Here is a 21,567-nt window from a genome sequence, read left to right on the forward strand (position 1 = left end):
GGGAAGCATGCAAACCCAAGACTTGCTAAAGCACCTTCTTGAAATGCTAAATCATGGTTTAGCATTATGTCCAAACACAGTGAAACAGGTTTTGGCCAGTTCAAGAAAACCTTGCACACAGCTTGGTTTGTTGTATGTTTACCTTATATACTTACAGACAAATGGCTGATTTTCGCTTTAGTCAGGACCAAACTGTGTTGTCTGTAAATGTGGAAAGTATGCTTGTTCTTCCCAGCTTCTTGATTCTTTAGGACACATTTTCTTTCCCCAAACCACAATATCAGTTTTGCAGTTACACAATGTTTGGCACTAGAAGGGTATGACATACTGTGAAAAGTTATCACACTTTTCAAATAAGTTCACACACAGAACCATGTATCCCAGATCCTGAAACAAAATAAGGTAAAAAGACTATTCATCTGTTGATGTTGTCTAAACATGGTCCCCAAAAGGTTCAGAATAGGGGATATACAGCTTCTTGTTTTTATTCTTTCTGTCTTTCTCTTTTTTGTTTCTTTCTTTTTTTTGCAATTATCATTTAATTTACTTTGCTAAATACTAGAGCTTCTAGGTCTTGCTGAAAGCTGCAGGACGGGGTCATCTGCATAGAATTTCTGTTAGAACAAACCCCTGAAGTAGTATATATAATATTGATTTCTGTAAAAACACAAAAGCAAAAAAAAAATTGAATAGCTCCTTTGATTACAACACATATAATTTGCTTAATTAGAATTTAATTTAGTTCTAGACTAGGGGGAAAACCTTAATGTCTTTTTCAATGATAACTCTTTTGCAAACATTTTATGATTTACCTATTCAAGACTAAATAACTATATTTTGTCATTTCTTTTATAGAAACTATAGTTCACATAACAGTAACATTGCCTTTTACAACATAAGCAGGTTTTGACATGTTTTTCCAAACTTTTTCTTCCTTTTGTAAATCCTTCATTTTGTAAATGACTATGCAAACATCAGTAGTTGGAGTTTCTCTAAAATAAAATAAAAAATATCTGGTATGTTGATGCCACTCATTCAGACCTTCCTGTTTTACTTTTAAATACTGTGCAGTGCACGTTGAAAGAAACAGGAAGTCATTGGACTAGGTCTATTTCTCAGTCAAAATAATTCATTCTTTGAGGCTCTTGGATGCTGCCACTTTATAGGTGTATTGCAGACAGACTGTGGAACAGTGGATCAAATGATAATCATGATGGTAACCAGACTAAGGACACTACTATAGCTTGCTGCTCTCTTGTAAGTTATTGCCACGGCTGTATTGTCACCCTTTTATTTGGTTGCATTATAGCCGCTGCATTGAGTTCTCTTTAAAAATTATATTTATAGTGTTGTTTCATATTCCAACCGCTCCTGTATAAGGGCATCATCTTTATATTGTAGCCGTGGAGGAGCAGGAGAACATTCGAAAGCTAAAATGGCCTTTCTTAGGCTCCTGTCCAATACATGTCTCTCCCATGCTGGGTACCTGTTCCTGAACAGATCAATTTTAATAACAGATTCTTCAATCCTCGGTGGCCGGGATGAAGGGGTAGAAGGTGCAGTAGGTCTCACCTGAAAGACAGGCACACACCCATCTCTCTCTGCAAATTTCTGATCCCGGTCACTTGTGACACTCCGATTATTAGAAATAGACCTTAAAGTACTTGATGCTACTTCTGGAGGAAGAGTAAAGGCAGCTACAGAGTCCTCACAAGCACAGCTTGGTGTCTGCCCAAACCTTGGTCCATTGGGATGAAAGAAGGCATAGTACATCAGCATAAAAACAATGCCGGTTAAAAAGCTGCTGAACACCACACACAGTGCCGGTATGGCAAATGCATCAGAAATCATAGGAGCTTTGTACAAGTACCAAAGGGCACTCAAGGCAGTGTTTTCCAAAAGGATCACAAAATAGTAAATGAAAAGCCTACAGCGTGTCCTTCCCTCCTTGACGTTGAACCAACTAAAGATATAAATTATCCCAACAACCATGTCGAAGACAATCTCTTCCCACTTAGTGATACAGAACTCTGTCTCGCAATGGACAATCCAGAAGGTCATGATACACCAATGAAGGACTATGAAGATCCCAAAGTACAGTTGGAAAACAGAGGCAAAGAGAGCAAAGGTAATCACCCTGGCTGCAATGGTGAAGAAATGCCAGCAAAACTGGATTATTACAGCCATATAACTGATAGGTTTCTTATCATCACGGGAATCACGAAGAGCCTTTTGATATGAAGCCAAGGCCCATGCCAAAGACACGAGAGATGCTGCAGCAGTAAGACCTAAAAGGGGAGGGGGAAATAAACACAGTACATGGTCAATAAATGAAGAAGATGCACAAAACAGGATTTTAACAAAGGAGACTTAATGAAGCAAGATGAAGCCCATGTCTTTTAGCCTTATTACAGCGTTTTTAGCCTTATCACAACTGGACATGCTAGATCACTCATAGGTAGCAAGCTTTGCAGCAGTTCTAGCAGCCGTAGTTTTGTTTTGTTTTTGCTTTCTATAACGCTGTAATGATCACAGTGCTCTTCCTCCCTGTGAAAGTAAACCAAATAGACACAAATATAACTAAGAGTACCAGACCCATATACATTATTGCCTGAAAGGGCCTGAAATGCGTAATGACCTTTTAACTAACTGAAAAAAAATGTGTGCTCAACAAGCTCAGATATTTGGGACATCTAAAAAAATTACAAGACAGTTTTATTTACTTATTATTCAGATATATATACCATTTTTCCACAGAGTTATCAAACAGGTGAACATACAATGTTATTACCATCAAAAACAACAATAAAACATAACAATAGAACAATAAAATAAAGGCATGTGAATCAGCAGTAAAACTACACACTCTACTGCGTGTAGCTATAGCTGGCTGGGTCACACACTTCGGCAAAAGCCTGTGTGAAGAGATGGCTCTTAAGAAGAAGTCTGAAGGTCAGAACTGCACGGGCCTGTCTAATGACAAGTGGTAATGCATTCCAGAGGACGGGTGTTTCAACACTAAATGCTCTGTCACCACTGCTCCTATCTATCTTTATCCATCTAGCATTATTTGTAGGCTGCCTTTAAGGGTAGGAGCATGTGGCACCACCTGAAGTGCTCCCACTGATGATCACAAAGATCGGGCAGGAACATAATTGCATTGCTCTACTCAGCCCCTCCCCTTCATGGATCACTGCCTTGTTGTGGCGAAGGGGCTTGCGTAACTCAGTGAAGCCATAAGCTATGCCGTGCAGGGCCACCCAAGACGGACAGGTCATGGCAGAGAGTTCTGACAAAATGTCCACTGGAGAAGGAAATGGCAACCCACTCCAGTATGCTTGCCAAGAAAACCCCATGGAACGTATCACAAGGCTAAAAGAGATGACGCCGGAAGATGAGCCCCTCAGGTCGGAAGGTGTCCAATATGCTACTGGGGAAGAGCAGAGGGTATTTCCAAGTAGCGCCAGAAAGAGTGAAGCGGCTGGGCCAAACCCGAAAGGACACTCAGCTGTGGATGTGTCTGGTGGTGAAAAGAAAATCCGATGTTGTAAAGAACAATATTGTTTAGGAACCTGGAATGTCAGATCAATGAATCAAGGTAAGCTGGAGGTGGTCAAACATGAGATGGCAAGATTGAACATCGACATCTTGGGAATCAGCGAACTAAAATGGACAGGCATGGGTGAATTTAATTCAGGTGACCATTATATCTACTATTGTGGGCAAGAATCCCTTAGAAGAAATGGAGTAGCACTCATAGTCAACAAAAGGGTGGGAAAAGCAGTACTGGGGTACAATCTTAAAAATGATAGAATGATCTCAGTACGAATCCAAGGCAAACCATTCAACATCACAGTAATTCAAGTCTCTGCCCCAACCACTGATGCCGAAGAAGCTGAGGTTGATCAGCTATGAAGACCTACAACACCTTCTAGAACTAACACCAAAAAAAGATGTCCTCTTCATCATAGGGGATTGGAATGCTAAAGTAGGAAGTCAAGAAATCACCGGGATAACAGGCAGGCATGGCCTTGGTGTACAAAATGAAGCAGGACAAAAGCTAATAGAGTTTTGCCAAGAGAACACACTGATCATAGCAAACACTCTTTTCCAACAGCACAAGAGACGACTCTACACATGGACATCACCAGATGGTCAATATCAAAATCAGATTGATTATGTCCTTTGCAGCCAAAGATGGAGAAGCTCCATACAGTCAGTCAAAACAAGACCTGGAGCTGACTGTGGCTCAGATCATGAGCTGCTTCTTGCAAAATTTCGGCTTAAATTGAAGAACGTCGGGAAAACCACTAAACCATTCAGGTATGACCTCAATCATATCCCTCATGAATATACAGTGGAGGTGAGGAATAGATTTCAGGGATTAGACCTGATAGACAGAGTGCCTGAGGAACTATGGACGGAGGTCCGTAACATTGTTCAGGAGGCAGCAACTCAATCCATCCCAAAGAAAAAGAAATGCAAGAAAGCCAAGTGGCTGTCTGATGAGGCTTTACAAGTAGCTGAGGAAAGAAGGGAAGCGAAAAGCAAGGGAGATAGGGGAAGATATATCCAACTGAATGCAGAGTTCCAGAGAATAGCAAGGAGAGACAAGAAGGCCTTCTTAAATGAACAATGCAAAGAAATCGAGGAAAACAACAGAATGGGAAAGACTAGAGATCTCTTCAAGAAAATTGGAGACCTCAAGGGAACGTTTTGTGCAAAGACGGGCATGATAAAGGACAAAGAAGGCAGGGAACTAACAGACGCAGATGAGATTAAGAAGAGGTGGAAAGAATACACAGAAGAACTATACAGGAAAGATCTGAATGTCCCTGATAGCCATGATAGTGCAGTCACTGAACTTGAGCCGGACATCCTCGAGAGTGAAGTCAAGTGGGCCTGAGGAAGCATTAGTAACAACAAAGCTAGCGGAGTTGACAGTATTCCAGCTGAGCTATTTAAAATCCTAAAAGATGATGCTGTTAAAGTGCTGCATTCAATATGCCAACAAATTTGGAACACTCAGCAGTGGCCACAAGACTGGAAAAGGTCAGTTTACATTCCAATTCCAAAGAAGGGCAACGCCAAAGAGTGTTCAAACTACCGCACAATTACGCTCATTTCACATGCCAGCAAGGTGATGCTCAAAATCCTACAAGCTAGGCTTCAGCAGTATGTGAACCGAGAACTACCGGAAGTACAAGCTGGGTTTCGAAGAGGCAGAGGAACTAGAGATCAAATCGCCAACTTTCGCTGCATCATGGAGAAAGCAAGAGAATTCCAGAAAAACGTCTATTTCTGCTTCATTGACTATGCTAAAGCCTTTGATTGTGTGGCTCACAACAAAGTGTGGCAAATTCTGAAAGAGATGGGAGTACCAGACCACCTTACCTGTCTCCTGAGAAACCTGTACGAGGGTCAAGAAACAACAGTAAGTACAAGACATGGAACAACCGAGTGGTTCCAAATTGGGAAAGGAGTACGACAAGGCTGCATATTGTCACCCTGCTTATTTAACTTATATGCAGAGTACATCATGAGAAATGCCGGGTTGGATGAATCAGAGGTCGGAATTAAGATTGCTGGGAGAATTATCAACAACCTCCGATATGCAGACGATACCACCCTAATGGCAGAAAGCGAAGAGGATCTCAAGAGCCTCTTGTTGAGGGTGAAAGAGGACAGTGCAAAAGCTGGTTTGAAACTCAACATTAAAAAAACGAAGATCATGGCATCTGGCCCCATCACTTCCTGGCATCTAGAAGGGGAAGAAATGGAAGCAGTGACAGATTTTACTTTCTTGGGCTCCAAGATCACCGCAGACGGTGACTGTAGCCATGAAATTAAAAGACGCTTGCTCCTTGGGAGGAAAGCTATGGCAAACCTAGACAGCATAGTAAGAAGCAGAGACATCACCTTGCCGACAAAGGTCCATATAATCAAAGCTATGGTTTTCCCAGTAGTAATGTATGGCTGTGAGAGCTGGACTATAAGGAAGGCTGAGCGCCGAAGAATAGATGCTTTTGAACTGTGGTGCTGGAGAAGACTCTTACGAGTCCCCTGGACTGCAAGGAGGTCAAATCAGTCAATCCGAAAGGAAATCAACCCTGAGTGCTCATTGGAAGGACAGATACTGAAGCTGAAGCTCAAATATTTTGGCCACCTAATGCGAAGAGAAAACTCTCTGGAAAAGACCCTGATGCTGGGAAAGACTGAAGGCAAAAGGAGAAGGGGATGGCAGAGGATGAGATGGCTAGATAGCATCACGGATGCAATGAATATGAACTTGAGCACGCTCCGGGAGAGAGCGCAGGACAGGAAGGCCTGGCGTGCTATGGTCCATGGGGTCACGAAGAGTCGGACACGACTGAACGACTGAACAACAACTCAGCCCCTGCAACAACATGCCCCTAGTTATAGGAGTAAATAGTATTATATTACAGCATGGAAGGTGTTATTTAAAAAAAGAGAGAGAGACTCAGAATTCCATCCAAGGTGTGGCTATCTGGTAGGATGAAGCTAAGATGCTACTCCCACAAACAAATGAGTAGTGAGATGACTGGTCCAATCTTGGTGTATTGGACTTGCTTTTGGAAGATTGGTGAGGACTCAGGTGTGAATCTAAACAGAGTCATATGCAGTGTGTAATGGCAGATGTATACTGATTTGCTTGAGCACTTGGCAATTTTTATGAAGTCAGAGTTGCTTCTTGTAGCTGTATTCACATACAGTGAAGGCCACGCTTTTCGCTACTACCAGAAGTTACACAATGCACAGTAGTTGCTCTTCACAGTGTGTACCTTCTAGCCGATAAGAAATGGGTTTTTTCTCTCTGCTGTGAGAAACTGTCTGTCCTGCCAAATAACAAGAGGTGGGTGTAGGGAGTGCGGGGCGTGTGTGTGTGTGTGTATCTTCTGACAGTCTCAGTGAGACTTGCTCTATAAAGTCCTGAGCAGACTGGCCTGGTCCCCGTTTAACACAAGTTGACTTGGCTCATATTGGTACCTTCGAATCTGTTTAGTGTGGGCCCTGGCTGGACCAGGCCGCAGATTTAAGACACTCGGAAGGCAAAATCTGAACAGATATACCAACTATGGGTAATGACAATGTTATACCTTCGACCAACACTGGTTGCAATCCAGCACAGAATTAAGCTCATTTAAATCCATTGATTCCATGGCCTTACCCTTCTCCCTGATGAATGATGGCCACTGGGTGCAATCCAGATTCCTATGTGTCCCAGTGTTTCACATTCTCTTATGTGAGAGGAAATATACTCCACTTCCAACGAGAGATAGCAGATGCCTGGCATGAGCAGAACATTTCCGCTCGTAGACAAGAATACAATGCTTTCACATACACAGATGTCCTTTGGATCATGCACAATATATTTAGGATTGGGGTAGAATGCAGAACAGGGGCCGCGGTGGCTTAGTGGTTAAGACGCTGAACTGCAGACCGGAAGGTCGGCAGGACAGCAGTTCGAGACCCAAGTGCCACGTGACGGAGTGAGCTCCCGTCTTCAGTCCCAGCTCCTGCCAACCTAGCAGTTCGAAAGCAAGAAATTGCAAGTAGATAAATAGGTACCGCTTCGGCGGGAAAGGTAACAGCGTTCCGTGCACCTCGGTGTTCAGTCATGCTGGCCACATGACCACGGAAGCGTCTTCAGACAGCGCTGGTTCTTTGGCTTAGAAATGGAGATGAGCACCACCCCCTAGAGTCGGACACGACTGGTTCGGGACACCTTTACCTTTACCTTTTTATAATGCAGAATATCTACATAGCAATTGGCTGATGCACTTATCTACATGGAAGCATACTCTCCTGACCCTCTCAGCACATTGCAGGCATGGTTTTCAATTAGCCCATGCTGATGCTTAGCTGACTTCGTGTGGTCTGATACATGTACCTACTGATGGGCTCAGCACTAACTACTTTAAAGTAGTTAGCTAGAACTAACTTGTTACAGAGGAGCTCAGCCTCACTGTTCTTTACGTGTACCCCTAATGCCTTGTTCCATATTGCCTGGGTAAAGCCTGTCCAGTAAAAGCCTGGATATAGAGGGCAATGGAGCAGATGCACTTGTGCTGTGCTTGCTGGTGTACACCAAACACCCTTGTGCAGTGCAATGGGCATGAGACCTCTGAAATACGCAGAGCCCTCCATTCTGCCCAGTCTCTGACCCAATCAAGCCATCCAAGGCACACTTCTGTTTGGTGACCCAGAGCCATAAACAGGGAAAGCTCCATGGCAAACACCGTCCCCACCAGTAAACACAATCATACTCATTAGCACTGTTATGGTTAGAGAACTCCCCCTTTGCACTCTGCGGTTTTGCATTCATCACCCATGGCAAGCCCACTAGTACCCTAGATGCCCCTTTGCACCTCTTTTTAATCTTAGCGGGGAAACCTTCCTCTAAACAAAGGTCTTTTAAAAAAATTCCAGTAAAAGTTCTGTTCATGTTACCCCAGCAGCTCATGCTACCTCCTCTAGAAAGCTCATCTCCCACTTTTCAACTTTCCCCCAACATCCTCCTTCCTACCTTCCCTAGGTTTCTTTTCTCTTTCTACTCCATTTTTATTATGTAACTGTGAAGACACAGTTATCAGATGCTAGCTATACTAAGTACCCCAGTAATAATAGCATTCTGTTCACATACTGCTTCTAATTTAACTGTACACACATGGCAAGCTGTGTATCCACTGCATATAGGAAACAGCAACCTGCTGCAACATGGTGAGAAAGAAGATAATAACTAAAAAGGAATGTAGTCTGTCACGTATTTAGAAGACACAGTATTGCATATGTATCACTTAATCATATTACACCCAATGTACTTAATCAGGTGCACAATTCAACAGTAATAAACACAGAACAATTATCAAATGAATATGTTGTGGATTAAAAAGACAACATGAGCCCTATGTAGGTGTTCACCTGCAATACAAGTAGGGCTAAACTGTGTAGGGACAAGTAGGGATAAAGTGAACACGGCCCATCCCAAAATGACCCCACGTCCCTCCCTATGTCCTAGATCTTCATGACATTCTGAACAGAGCTCTGTAATAAATGTTTACTTGGATGACCTTACATAGCTCCTGGGAACTAAAACTCTGCTGCTTATCAGAGTTTCCTGTCACAGGAGCTGTGTAAACACGTTCAGCCAGACACAGTTGCAATTCAGTGGGCATGAGACCTCTGGACTATGCAGAGGCTTTCTTTCTGCCCAGTGACAGTCCCCAACTCAATCAAGCCATCCAAGGCACACTTCTGTTTGGTGACCCAGAGCCATAAACAGCTACATGCCAAACACTGTCCCCACCAGTAAACACATTAATACTCATTAGCATTTTAGAGAGTTCCCCCTTTGCACTCTGCGCAGTTACATTCAGTGTGAAGACCTTTTGAACATGCAAAGATCTAAATGGCGGCCAGGCATGCAGGGACGTAAGGGTACAGGGCCTACATGCACACCCATGTCCCCTAAACAGTTTAGCCCTACTCGTGTGCAGGTGAATGTGTGAATAAGGCTATTATTTCCAATGGCATTCACAGTGAAATGTAGCAATAGGACAATGTTTTCAGAAATAGCTAATATGCCAAATTTTGAAGCATTTAGGGCTAGTTCACAGATTATAGTTTTGTACATGCAAGTCTATCCTTGCAAATAGGAGTACCTGTATTTTGTAATGTGAGGATGCCCACGCCATAAGAATTACTGGATTGGAAAGTCAGCCTCTGCATCCATTCCCCACTTAATACTGCTGTCTTCACATTACAGAAAAGCCCTATTGGCAAATACATGTTCAGTGAATGTGGACCTGTATACATGAAAATGTATTTATTTATTTAGAGTATTTTTATCCCGCTCCTTAGCCAAAAAGGCTTCCAGAGTGGTTTACAAATAATCAATAAAAGATTACAGGCTTACAATCTAAAAAACACAACATGCATGGGAAAGCAATACGGAAGGATTGGAGGGGAAGGGGATTAAATAACACAGGAATAACTTTTTATATCATGAAAGGGAAGGGTTTCCATAAGCCATTCCCAATTTTAGACATAATTGGTAACAGGTAACACCAGTTATTAGTTTAAAAATCAAAACCAAAAGACAAAACAAGATGGTGGGTCCCTGGAGGTCAGCTGTCTAACATGAAGTAGGGCAGGAAGACGAGTAAGTTTGATGCCAACAGTACACTTCCAGACTACTTATCGGTAAGGAACAATGTAATTCACACTTCAGAAACCTCCTAACTATTTCTCTGGGACTTGCACAGCTTGTGTAAGCATGAGACTCTCTCATACAAACTGACAAACTGCTTGCCAGCCACTGGTTTGTCTTTTCTGAGGGGGAGATACATGACATTTCTTTAGATTGAAACATAGCTGTTCATAACTTTGAAACTCAGAAAAATGTACCCTGAAATATGCCACCTGGCTAGTGATTAGTATCTTGCTTCCCACTGTTACGAAATAACAGCACAATCCTATATGTATCTACTCAGGAGTAAGTCCCATTGAGTTCAGGGATTTACCTGACTGACTCTCAAGTAAGAGGGTATTAGACTGTAGCCTAAAAGTGATGCAGTAGATCAGCTTTCCCCAACCTGGTGCCCTTGCTGACTGGGGCTTATGGGAATTGGAGTCCAACTGCATCTGGCAGAGCACAGGTTTCCTACTCCTACGGGATCTCCACACCTCAAGTTTATTGCCTATTCATGGTTGCTCACTCGTTGAATTGCGCGGGTCCATTACACGACGTCGTTGTTGTCCAGTCATTATTCCACTGTTTCCTCCAATCTGTCCCGTGTTTTCCTCAAACGGGAAAAATGGGGTATTTTTCCAGATATGGGCAAATGGAGCGCCATGTCCTCCCCATGTATTTCTCCCCGAGCGTGCGTGAATGAAGCGCAGTTTGGCTCCTCGCCATTTCCAGCCTGCTGTTCAAAACAGAGCAGCCGAGCAGCAGAACGGCAGAGCGGCAGCAAGCAGGGCAGCAGAGGAGCTGAGCAGGAGGGACTGACCAAAAGCATGGAAGAGGGAAGCGGGGCCCGGGGAGATCGGGGGGGCGGGGCTGTCCGTGTGTCAGTCCCCATCCACCAGTAATGTGCAAGGGGAGGGAAAGGGGCAGGAACCCTGGAGCAAGTATCGCTGAACCTGGAGCGCGTGTAATGCCTCTTCACAGAAACATAATGCTACGGGAATGGCCATCTACAGAGAAGGAAGCGCGTGTAAAGGGAATCAGTTGTGATCCTGCATTTAAAATGGAAGCAGAAAGCCCCGTTTTAAATGCAGGATTTTAGTTGTTGTTGTTCAGTCGTTAAGTCGTGTCCTACTCTTCGTGACCCCATGGACCATAGCACGCCAGGCCTTCCTGTCCTCCATTCTCTCCCGGAGTGTGCTCAAGTTCATATTCATTGTATTGGTGATGCTATATAGCCATCTCATCCTCTGCCATCCCCTTCTCCTTTTGCCTTCAATCTTTCCCAGCATCAGGGTCTTTTCCAGGGAGTTTTCTCTTCGCATTAGGTGGCCAAAATATTTGAGCTTCAGCTTCAGCATCTGTCCTTCCAATGAGCAGTTAGGGTTGATTTCCTTTCGGATTGACTGATTTGACCTCCTTGCAGTCCAGGGGACTCGTAAGAGTCTTGCAGGATTTTAGGCTGATGTAGAAATCCCCCTAGTCTACAGTATTATGCATGCAAAACAATTGTCTTTTCCTTTCTTTTCTGAACAGGTCTCCCTGTTATAGTGGCTGAGAAAATGGGCTCTGGGTCTTTGTAACGTGCTCATATTAAGAAAGTGCTTGTGTTATCAACACAAGCCTTGTTGAAATTAGGGTTAGAAAAAACTGTCAATTTTGGTTTCTCTCTGTTTCTCAGTTTTGCAGCCTTAAGTTTGGTTCATCTCAAACGTTGATAATTCTTTTTATAAGCCTGCATGAAAATTCATAAGCATTTTTGGGCACATTTCTCCTAATATACATGCATTTTTGTATGCATTTTATCTAATATACACATTTTTGCAAGCAATTTTCTGAATATAATTCACCTTTTAGTGTCATTTTCTCTAATATATGTACTTTGTATGCATTTTCAACTGAGAACTTGGTTGTAAAATTCACATTGTGGTTTTTTGATAACTGAGTTTCAGTTTGTGTAGTGGTTCAAAAATGGGAAATTAGGTAAGTTTGCATTACAATGCGAACTGAACTAATTTCTCCCTCATCTCTAGTTAAATTGTGAAGCGCCTGCAACACCCTGGTTCCCTGCTATGTATTTCCCAAATCTGCACATAGTTATAAATCTATCTATAGCCACCTTGCATGTTGCAGGACAGATGTAGGTGCATGCTAAATGTTAAAGCTGCCTTCAACCGTATTTACTTATTTTTAAAACTCATAGACCATACTCCACAGGAAATTCTCAAATTAATGTACAAAAAACAAAACAAAACCATAGGTTAAGGTCATAAAGTACTGGGGTAGAGCAATCTACAGGTCCTTGAAGCTATTGGGATCATGAGTTACTTCACTGTGGTCATCACCCAACCCTGTTTTTCCCAACCTGGTACTCTCTGGATAAGTTGGACTACAACTCCCATCATCCCCAGTGAGCATGGACAATGGGGTTGCTGTCCAACAGATCTCGAAGGGACCAGGTTGGGGAATGCTGACTCAACTTAAGTGAGGAATAAACAAAGAATTAGATGTCCAGACATGTATCTGCTGAGGTCTTCAACCAACATCCTTCTGAACTGAAGGGTTTTTGGTTTGAGGAAATGACCAATTTATGGGTTACTTGCTATTTGTTTTTTCTTAATGTTTTTTCTAGAATACCAGCTACAGTGATATACTTCTGCCAAATACTGTGGGCTTTGCGAGCATATATGTATTGTACTGATTGTTTATACTATTAAACTGGTTGTTTATCCTGTTGTACTAGTTTTGTCATACGACAACCCTTGCCACACATAAACCCTTTACCTATTACACATGTAAACAGATGTGACATTAAATATGACTTTGCATTTAACGTACACAATTATTTTTAAAAAGCAAGAAGCAGCAATTGTGGGGAAGGCTGATAAGAACATAAGGAGAGCCATGCTGGATCAGACCAAGGATCCATCTACTCCAGTATTCTGTTTACACAATGGCCAATGAGCTGCCTACGGGAAGCCCACAAGCAGGACATGAGTGCAATAGCATCCTCCCACTCAACTGCTGTATATAGGCATACTGCCTCTGCCCCTGGAGACAGCATATAGCCTATCAGGACTAGCAGCCATTGTTGGCCTTCTCCTCCATCAATTTGTCCAATCTCCTTTTAAAGTCATCCAAAATGGTGGCCATCACTACATCTTGTGGAAGTGAATTCCATAGTTTCACTATGTGCTGTCTGAAGAAGTATTTCCTTTGATCTGTCCTGAATATCCCACCAATCAGCTTCATGGGATGGCCCCTAGTATTATGACAGAAGGAGAAAAATGTCTCCTTATTCACTTTCTCCACACCATGCATACTTTTCTACACCTCTATCATGTCTCCCCTTACACACCTCTTTTCTAAGCTAAACAATGCCAGGTGTTGTAACCTTTACTCTTAGGGGTGTTGCTCCAACCCCTTGATCATTTAAGTTGTCCTTTTCTGCACCTTTTCCAACTCTACAATATCCTTTTTTAGATGCAGTGAACAGAACTGTACACAGTATTCTAAGTGTGGTCACACCACAGATTTGTATAAGAGGAGCATGATCTTGGTAGTTTTAATTTCAATTCCTTACCTAATTATGCCTAACGTGGAATTTACCTTTTCACAGCAGCCACACACGGGGTCAACATTTTCATCAAGCTGTCCACCACAACCCCAAGATCTCTTTCTTGGTCAGTCACTGCTAGCTTATATATGAAGTTGGGATTTTTTGCCCCAACATGCTTACACTGAATTAGCCATTTAGATGCCCATTCTCCCAGTTTGGAGAGATCCTTTGGGAGCTCCTCGCGATCCCTTTTTGTTTTAGCCACCATAAATAATTTGATGTCATCAGCAAACTTGGCCACTTCACTGCTCACTCCTAATTCCAGATCATTTATGAAGCTGAAAAGCATTGGTCCCAGTACAGTTCCCTGTGGGACCCTACTGTTTACATCCCTCCATTGGGAGAATTTTAGTATATATTCCCACTCTCTGTTTTCTATTTCTTAACCTGTCACTGATCCATAAGAGAACCTCCCCTCTTATTCCATGGTTGCTAAATTTGCTCAGGAGTCTTTGGTGATAGAATTTGTAAAAAAGCCTTTTGGAAGTCCAAATCAACAATGTCTAATGAATCTCCTCTGATCACATGTTTATTGACACTCTCAAAGAACTCTAAAAGGTTAGTGAGACAGGACTTACCTTTGCAGAAGGCATGTTGATTCTTTTTCAGCAGGGCTTGTCTTTCCATATGTGTATTAATTTTATCTTTAATAACGCTTTCAACCAATCTACTGGACCAGATGTTAACTGGCCTGTAATTTTCTGAATTCCCCTGGATCCCTTTTGAAAAAGTGGTGTTACATTGGCCATTCTCCAGTCTTCTGGTACAGAGGCTGATCTTAGGAATGTTGCATCATTTGGTTAGAAGATCAGCAATTTCACATTTGAGTTCTTTGAGAACTCTAGGGGTGTTTCCATGACAATGGAAGGAGAAGGAAATAGAGGAGTACCAGGTTTTGTTTTCAAAGAAATCAGCTTTGCTGTGCTTTGGTCCATGAGCAAGTGCTCCACACCAGTAAAAATCACTTCACAGAACATACTTCCAGGTGGGGGTGGGGCTTGGAGTGCACGTCACCTGACTGGCAGGGGCTGCTTAACCAATAAGAGAGGCTTCCCCCCCCCCGCTCTCCCCCTCTTTCTCCTTTCCCCTGATGCTCCAGATTCAGGAACAAGCCTCACTGACCACAATGAAAGTTACTTCTGAGTAGACATACATATGTTTATGCTGGGAAATGGGAAACACCTTTTGCCTCAATAAAAATCACTCCTCTCTCTCTCTCCTCCACCCTGCACCTGTATTAAGTACTTTCTTAAAGCAAGAATCATTAAAAGAACACAGTGTTCTCCCTGCAGAACAATCTCCTTCTTTCTCTCTCCCCTCTCACGTATTACTTATTTTTTTAAATAAACAATCAGTAGAGGAGGAACACAAGTGTTCCAGCTGCCGTGCTGGATCAATAGACGCTTCAAACTTCAACATTTAGGCTCCTAAATGCGTTATTTCAATGCATGGGAATCTCAGTGACTCTCTGGATTGCACATTTTGGGGACAAGTGTCATTGACCACCATGGGAGTTACTTCCAAGTAGACACACATATGCATGTGCTGGGAAAGATGGGGGAGGGGGGAGAGAACACAGGGATTGGAAACCAGCCGCTGTGTAGGATCCCTATAACAAAGGTGTGAAGTACTTACTTCCTAAGGCAATAAACCAAACAATGGAGAATCAGAGTCTCAAGATCACGCTTTACAGCCGTTAGGGAATTTGTGTTTTAAACTGTGCTATTTGAATTGAGGGGGATCTCTGTACATTATGATGTGTGCATTCAGGGGACAACCCTCACTGCGCACAATGGGAGTTACTTCTGAGTAGACACAAATTGGTTTGTGCTGGGACACACAGGGATAGGAAACCCCCCTTGACCGGGGTCATGGTGAAAGGCACACCCCTGGACAGGGCTAGCATACCGGAGGTAAATGCTGGGGTTGGGTCACACAACGACTATACCACTGATAACCCAACTTAAGGTAATTAATTGCGTTTTAAGCAGTCTAAAAAAATCCAGTTTTTCCCTGATAAGCTCTGGGGTGGCTGCTGGATGGCCACAACATGTGTCTCTAACGACCTCCAAATGCAGCCAGCTCTGAGTAAATCACTTGTGGACAAACTCCCTAGGATGGAAACCATCTGGGCCTGGTGATTTATTTGCTTTTAATTTAACAATAAGTTTGTTAACTTTATCTTTTTTCATCACTATTTGCCTCAGTTCCTCAGACTCCCTTCCTGAAAATACCAGTTCCAGGCACGGGTATCTGTCCTCTTTCTTCTGCAGTAAAGGCAGATGAAAATAATTCATTCAGCTTCTCCACAATCTCCTTATCCTGCTTTAGCACTCCTTTCACTCCATTGCCATCCAGTGGTCCAGCTGCCTCTCTAGCTCATTTCCTGCCTCTGATATATTTAAAGAATATTTTTATTGTCGGCATTGATATTGTTAGCAGTATGCTCCTCAAAATGCTTTTTCGCATCTCATTTTCTGCTTGCATCTGCTTTGTGTAAGCTTGTGCTCCCCTCACCCCTCATTTGGGCAAGGTTTCCATTTTCTGAAGGAAGCCTTCTTTTCTCTAATAGCTTCCTTGATACTACGCATTAACCATACTGCTGACCTCTTGGACTTGGTGCTACCTTTCCTAATCTGTGGCATATATTCTAGCTGAGCTTCTATTATTGTGGTTTTTAGTAACTTCGAAGCATTATAAAGGGATTTAACTCTCTTGACTCCCCCTTTCAACTTCCTTTTTACCAGTTCCCTCATTTTAGAGACATTTCTTCTTTTGAAGTTAAATATGACTGTGTTGGACATCCTGGGCAATTTTCCACTGAAACATATATTAAATCTGATAACACTGTGGTCACTTTTTCCAGTTGGTTCAATAACATTTATCTCTCTTACTAGATCCTGGGAGATAACACTTAGGATTAAATCCAGGGTTGCCTCCATGGCCAACTGTTCTAGGGCACAGTCATTTAGGGCATTAAGAAATTTAACTTCTTTGTCATGACTGGAATATGCATTCATCCAGTCAATGTGGGGGTAATTGAAGTCACACATTATTATTATACCTCCTTGTGTGGAGGCCTCCCTGATTTTGTTTTCCATCTCAAGATGTCTCTGTATGTTCTGGTCTTGGGGATGATAGCATGTTCCTAGTACTAAATTAGTTTTGGAGCCTGAGCACTTCTGTGGAGGAGTCTGCTCCTTTTAGGTTTTCTAGTCTGCTTGACACTATGCCTTCTTTGATGTACAGAGCAACACCTCCTCCTTCCCTGTCCTTCCTACAGAGTTTATATCCAGAGATTACCACATCCCACTGGTTATCTCCACTCCATCAGGCTTACATAATGCCCACTATATCTAGTTTAAAACCAGGCACTCCAACTCTCCCATTTTGGCTTGGAGGCTTCTAGCATTAGCACCTCCCCCAGGTATCTTTGGCATGTGCATCTTCTGCTGTAGCACGTAGGCCTCTTTGACTGGCTATTATGTTTCACCATATGCTTATAGCCTATTTCCTCCCCATCTCCATTTGGGCAATCGGAAACATTTTTTATTTTCATCTCCTAGGGGTTATTCAACCTAAACTGGATGCTTCTGAGCTCCTGTCAACTTTTCCCCAGGGTTCAGTTAAAAACTGTTCTGTTTTATGTTTAGCACCAGCAGTCAGGTTCCATTTTGGTTCAAGTAGAGTCCATCCCTCTTGTACAGGCCCAGCTTATCCCAAAATGTTCCCCGGTGCATAACAAATCTGAACCCCTCCTCTGTACACCAGCGTTTCATCCACGTGTTGATAATTATCAATAGGGACTGCATCCACTTCAGATGAAACCCAGATACTGAACCAAGGGAATCTGATTTGGAGGTATTCAGACACTGTCCAAAGCAAAGTGGGTCTTGCCTGAAGTGGTTTGAAGAAAAGTAGGCAGTTCCCAAATCTTCAGACCTGCTTGGGGGGAGGGGGTAGTGGAGGGCAGGGCACATTCCCCTTGCAGGTAATCTGTTGGGAGTTGCATGTCACTGGTGGCTGGGGCCAAATCAAGCAGTGGGTGGGTTATCCCTTTTCTCTTTCTGCCACTTCCTTTTCTCTCTCTATCTACCACCCCCTTTTCTCTCCCTCATCCTTCCTGCTGAGTGGGCTGCCAGAAAAGAAACAGATGGCTCTTGCCAGAGGTCTGAACCGATCATGTGCAGAGGGCTTTTGATATTAGGTCAAGGGCCACATGAAATTAGGCTGAGGGCCACAAGCGCCCAGTCCTGCTTTAGAGACAGGGCAACACCATCCAGTACATGTTGAAACCATCTTCTGAACACACAAACCACCTACCCACATAATCTCTGTCTTGTCAAGATTGAGTTTCAGTTTATTGGCCCTCATCCAGCTCATTACTGATTCCAGACACCAGTTCAGCACTTCTGCTGCCTCACCCGAATCTGATGAAAAAGAGAGACAGAGCTGGGTGACATCAGCATACTGATGGCACCTCACTCCAAATTCCTGAAAGACCTCTGCCAGAAGTTTCAAATTAACATTAAAAAGCATGGAAGACAGAACACCCTGGGACGCAATAACACAAACTCCACAGAGCCAGGCAGTAGTCCCCAGTACCACCTTCTGGAATTGGCCCTCCATACAGAAACAGAAGCACCCTATTACCATGCCTCCAACTCCCAGCCCAAGAGCCTATTCAGACGTTTACCATGGTTGATGGTATCAAAAGCCACTGAGAGGTTCAGCATCTCATCTCTCCTCTGACCTGTCAAGACAACATCTCACCTATCCTCTGACCTGTCATGATGGGTTCATCATAATTCACAGAAAGGTGAACAAGTTTGATTCTATGTATATCACCTGTGCATTTGATTGCAATCTGTGTTATATAATACCTACTGCTCATGGGCAAATCTGAAAGGGAAGGCAACAGTACTTGATATCTGTGTGTGGTTACTGTATGCACAGAGAGTAAAATAGAAGATATACAAGGATTGACATCATTAGTGCAGATTAGGAAAGCTCTAGGAGACAAAGTAAAAAATGTAGTCAAACAGGTCTAAGCTGAATACAAATCTGAACTTTGTATGCAGAAGAACTGACTGGTAAGAAAACAGGACGTGGCTCTTTTAAAGACTGTTATAGAATTTTTGTTAATAACTGTATTATTGTAACTTTTTATTTTAAATTATTTTTCTTACTTTATTGTTGTTAGCCTTGAAAGTTTTATATAGAAAAGTGGGATACAAATGTTTTAAATGTTTAAATATACACCCAGAGAACATTAGCTATTGAGCGGATTAGAAATGTAATAAATAAAATAAATGAAAATAAATAAATGAAAACACACACAAACTTTGGACAGATACTAGAGCAGACAGATTTTGCTTTAGCAAATATTTAAGTGGGTGCATGGCAGGGCTTTAGCAAAACCAGTAAAAACTAAAGCAACTTCTAAAAAAGATGATGTGAAATGCGGAAGTTGTGGGCAATGATGGGCTTGATAAGGCCCAATTTCATTGTTCAAAGACTAATAGACTTAGATCTGCAGTATTTGAGAACTGTTGCAAATAAAACCTGCTCTCCATGACTCTATACTAAATATAATAATTTAAATAATTATGGAATCACTGCAGCCCCATATCTGTACACATCAACCATTCCAAAGTATGGAAGAGCATTTACTCTTGCCCGTTTTAATGTGCTGCCATCAGCACTATTAAATGGATGATTTAGTAAGATCCCGGTTAGTGAATGGATATGTTTCTGTGGTGCTGGAGTAACAGAATCGGTTGAACATGTTCTCTGACATTGTGACCTCTATAGGGAATGCAGAGAAAAGCTAATATCCCCACTATTAACAGCCTTCCCAGGAAGTAGCTCCACCACTTTGCCATCCATTTGTTTAAGGGATGTGTCTTCTTGGGTCACTGGAAGGGTTGCCAGGTTTTTTATGATTTCAATGCAAACTAGGAAAAAAATGATGTTATTTTCTTGAAAGAAGGAACCTCATAAATTGTATTTTGTTAATGTGCTAGTTTTAACTGTGTTTTATATGTTTTATACTGATTTTGCTGGTCTGTGACCGTAATAAATGAATTCATTCATTCATTCAGATTATGTGAAATGAGCTAACAGGCAAGCAAACCATTGATGGATGGAGAAAGGGAAGGTAATTTTGCAAGGAAGAGGCATCACTGTAGCCATAAAGATGTTGGTATATTCCTAGTGGACCATGATCAAGATTTTAGTTTAGACAAGGCCATAGGTTTCTGAGATTATCCTAAATCAAATGTAACAAATAGGGGGGCAGGGTTAGATCATCCAAAAGCAATTGTCTGTAGTACTAAAATTTCAGAAGTACAGAACTACTTGTATAAAATTTTGTATAGTGCTTGTTTCATTATCAGTAAAATGGAGGATGCTCTTGCACATATGTCCTGGTCAACATCTGGTGGACAGTCATCTAGTCCAGCAACTGTGTGAACAGAATGCTGGACTAGATGGACCTTTGGTCTGATCCAGCATGACTCTTCTTACGTTCTTATGCCAGTTGAGTGGTTTCTATGCATCATTAGAGGAACACCGCACTTCTGTTTTCTGGGACTGAGCCCAGACAACACCCTTACTGTTATTAGCATTAATATCTAAATGTATACTTCACTTTCCACTGCAAAAAGCTGTCTCAAAGTGACTTACACACACAAATGCAGAAATCCATAATTCGTTTAACAGAAAAAAAGTCAATATATTGGACAGTATCCAACTGGACACTAGTTGTAACGTAAATTACATTGTGGTAGTGTAAGGGACCTCTAGTGCAATGCCAATAGTGTTAGCTGGCACAAGGAGATTCCCTGGAAACACTGTCATGCCAGCGTTGTGTTTCCAGGGAATCTCGTTTGGCATTGTGCTAGAGGTCCCTTATGCTAGTGTAATTTATGTAAGTGCTAGTGTCCAAAAGTTACTGCTCAAATCACCAATGTCTAGTGACTAAGCAAAAGATGTTGATAAGACCATCTAATCCAGCCCTCTATGCAAGGTAGAACCATCAACATATTAGCTCCCTTTCGGTTAGCCCACACAATCCAGGCTTTAATGTGCCATAGTGACAGAAGTGATCATCCAGGCCTTGCATGTGCGCAAATCCAAATCAGATATAAGTGCCAGCACCTGAGCACTGCCTTTATTTTACACAGATCTAGGGATGATATGCTCAACCTTCCACCACCTTCATTAATCCTTGGGAAAACGGCCACAGCCTTGCCATACTGTTTCAGACCTTCCCAAGATGATTGGTTCCCACCCACCTCCAATCACGCTTTTGTTGTCCTATTTCTCCATGTCCCTCAAGCAGAGGCAAGCCTTCCTAATTTATCAATGTATACTCAGCCCTGTCAGGTTAGAATGCCAATTATCCTACCTTTCTAAGAATCACCAAGCCCTTTGTCAGTGAAAAGGCTCAAGTGGTTTGCCAAGCCCCAAGCTTGAGAGAAGGAAGATGTACATCGTACTTTGAAATCATTTCATGAAGAGAGGGGCAAGGGTTTAGAGTACAGCTGTGCATAAATGCCCCCTCAAAATTCTCCCCCCTATTTGTGGGCAGAGAAACTGGGGAAACAATTTAACTGAATTTCTCCAGGGGAGGAGAAATTCTCCAACAGTTTCTCATAGGCAGGCTCAGAGGTAGGGCTCACCACTGGCAGGGGTTGTAGCACAGCTTCTGTCTTTTTTTCTAAGAGCCCCCCTC

At 42.5% G+C, this 21,567-nt stretch overlaps 1 protein-coding gene across 1 annotated transcript in view; it reads right to left on the minus strand.

The window, feature by feature from the left end:
* Nucleotides 1-527: 527 nt before the first annotated feature.
* Nucleotides 528-21,567, minus strand: part of XKR4 (XK related 4) — a 243,754-nt gene continuing 222,714 nt past the window's right edge. Inside the window, exon 3 of the mRNA XM_084849550.1 lies at nt 528-2,288. Coding sequence (XP_084705676.1) covers nt 1,342-2,288 — 947 coding nt within the window. The 3' untranslated portion in view covers nt 528-1,341. The remainder of the gene's footprint in view (nt 2,289-21,567) is intronic.

Source organism: Heloderma suspectum, chromosome 4, assembly GCF_057233095.1.
Source record: "Heloderma suspectum isolate Gila_16-S chromosome 4, 16-S_ref, whole genome shotgun sequence".
Classification (NCBI taxonomy): Eukaryota; Metazoa; Chordata; class Lepidosauria; order Squamata; family Helodermatidae; genus Heloderma; species Heloderma suspectum.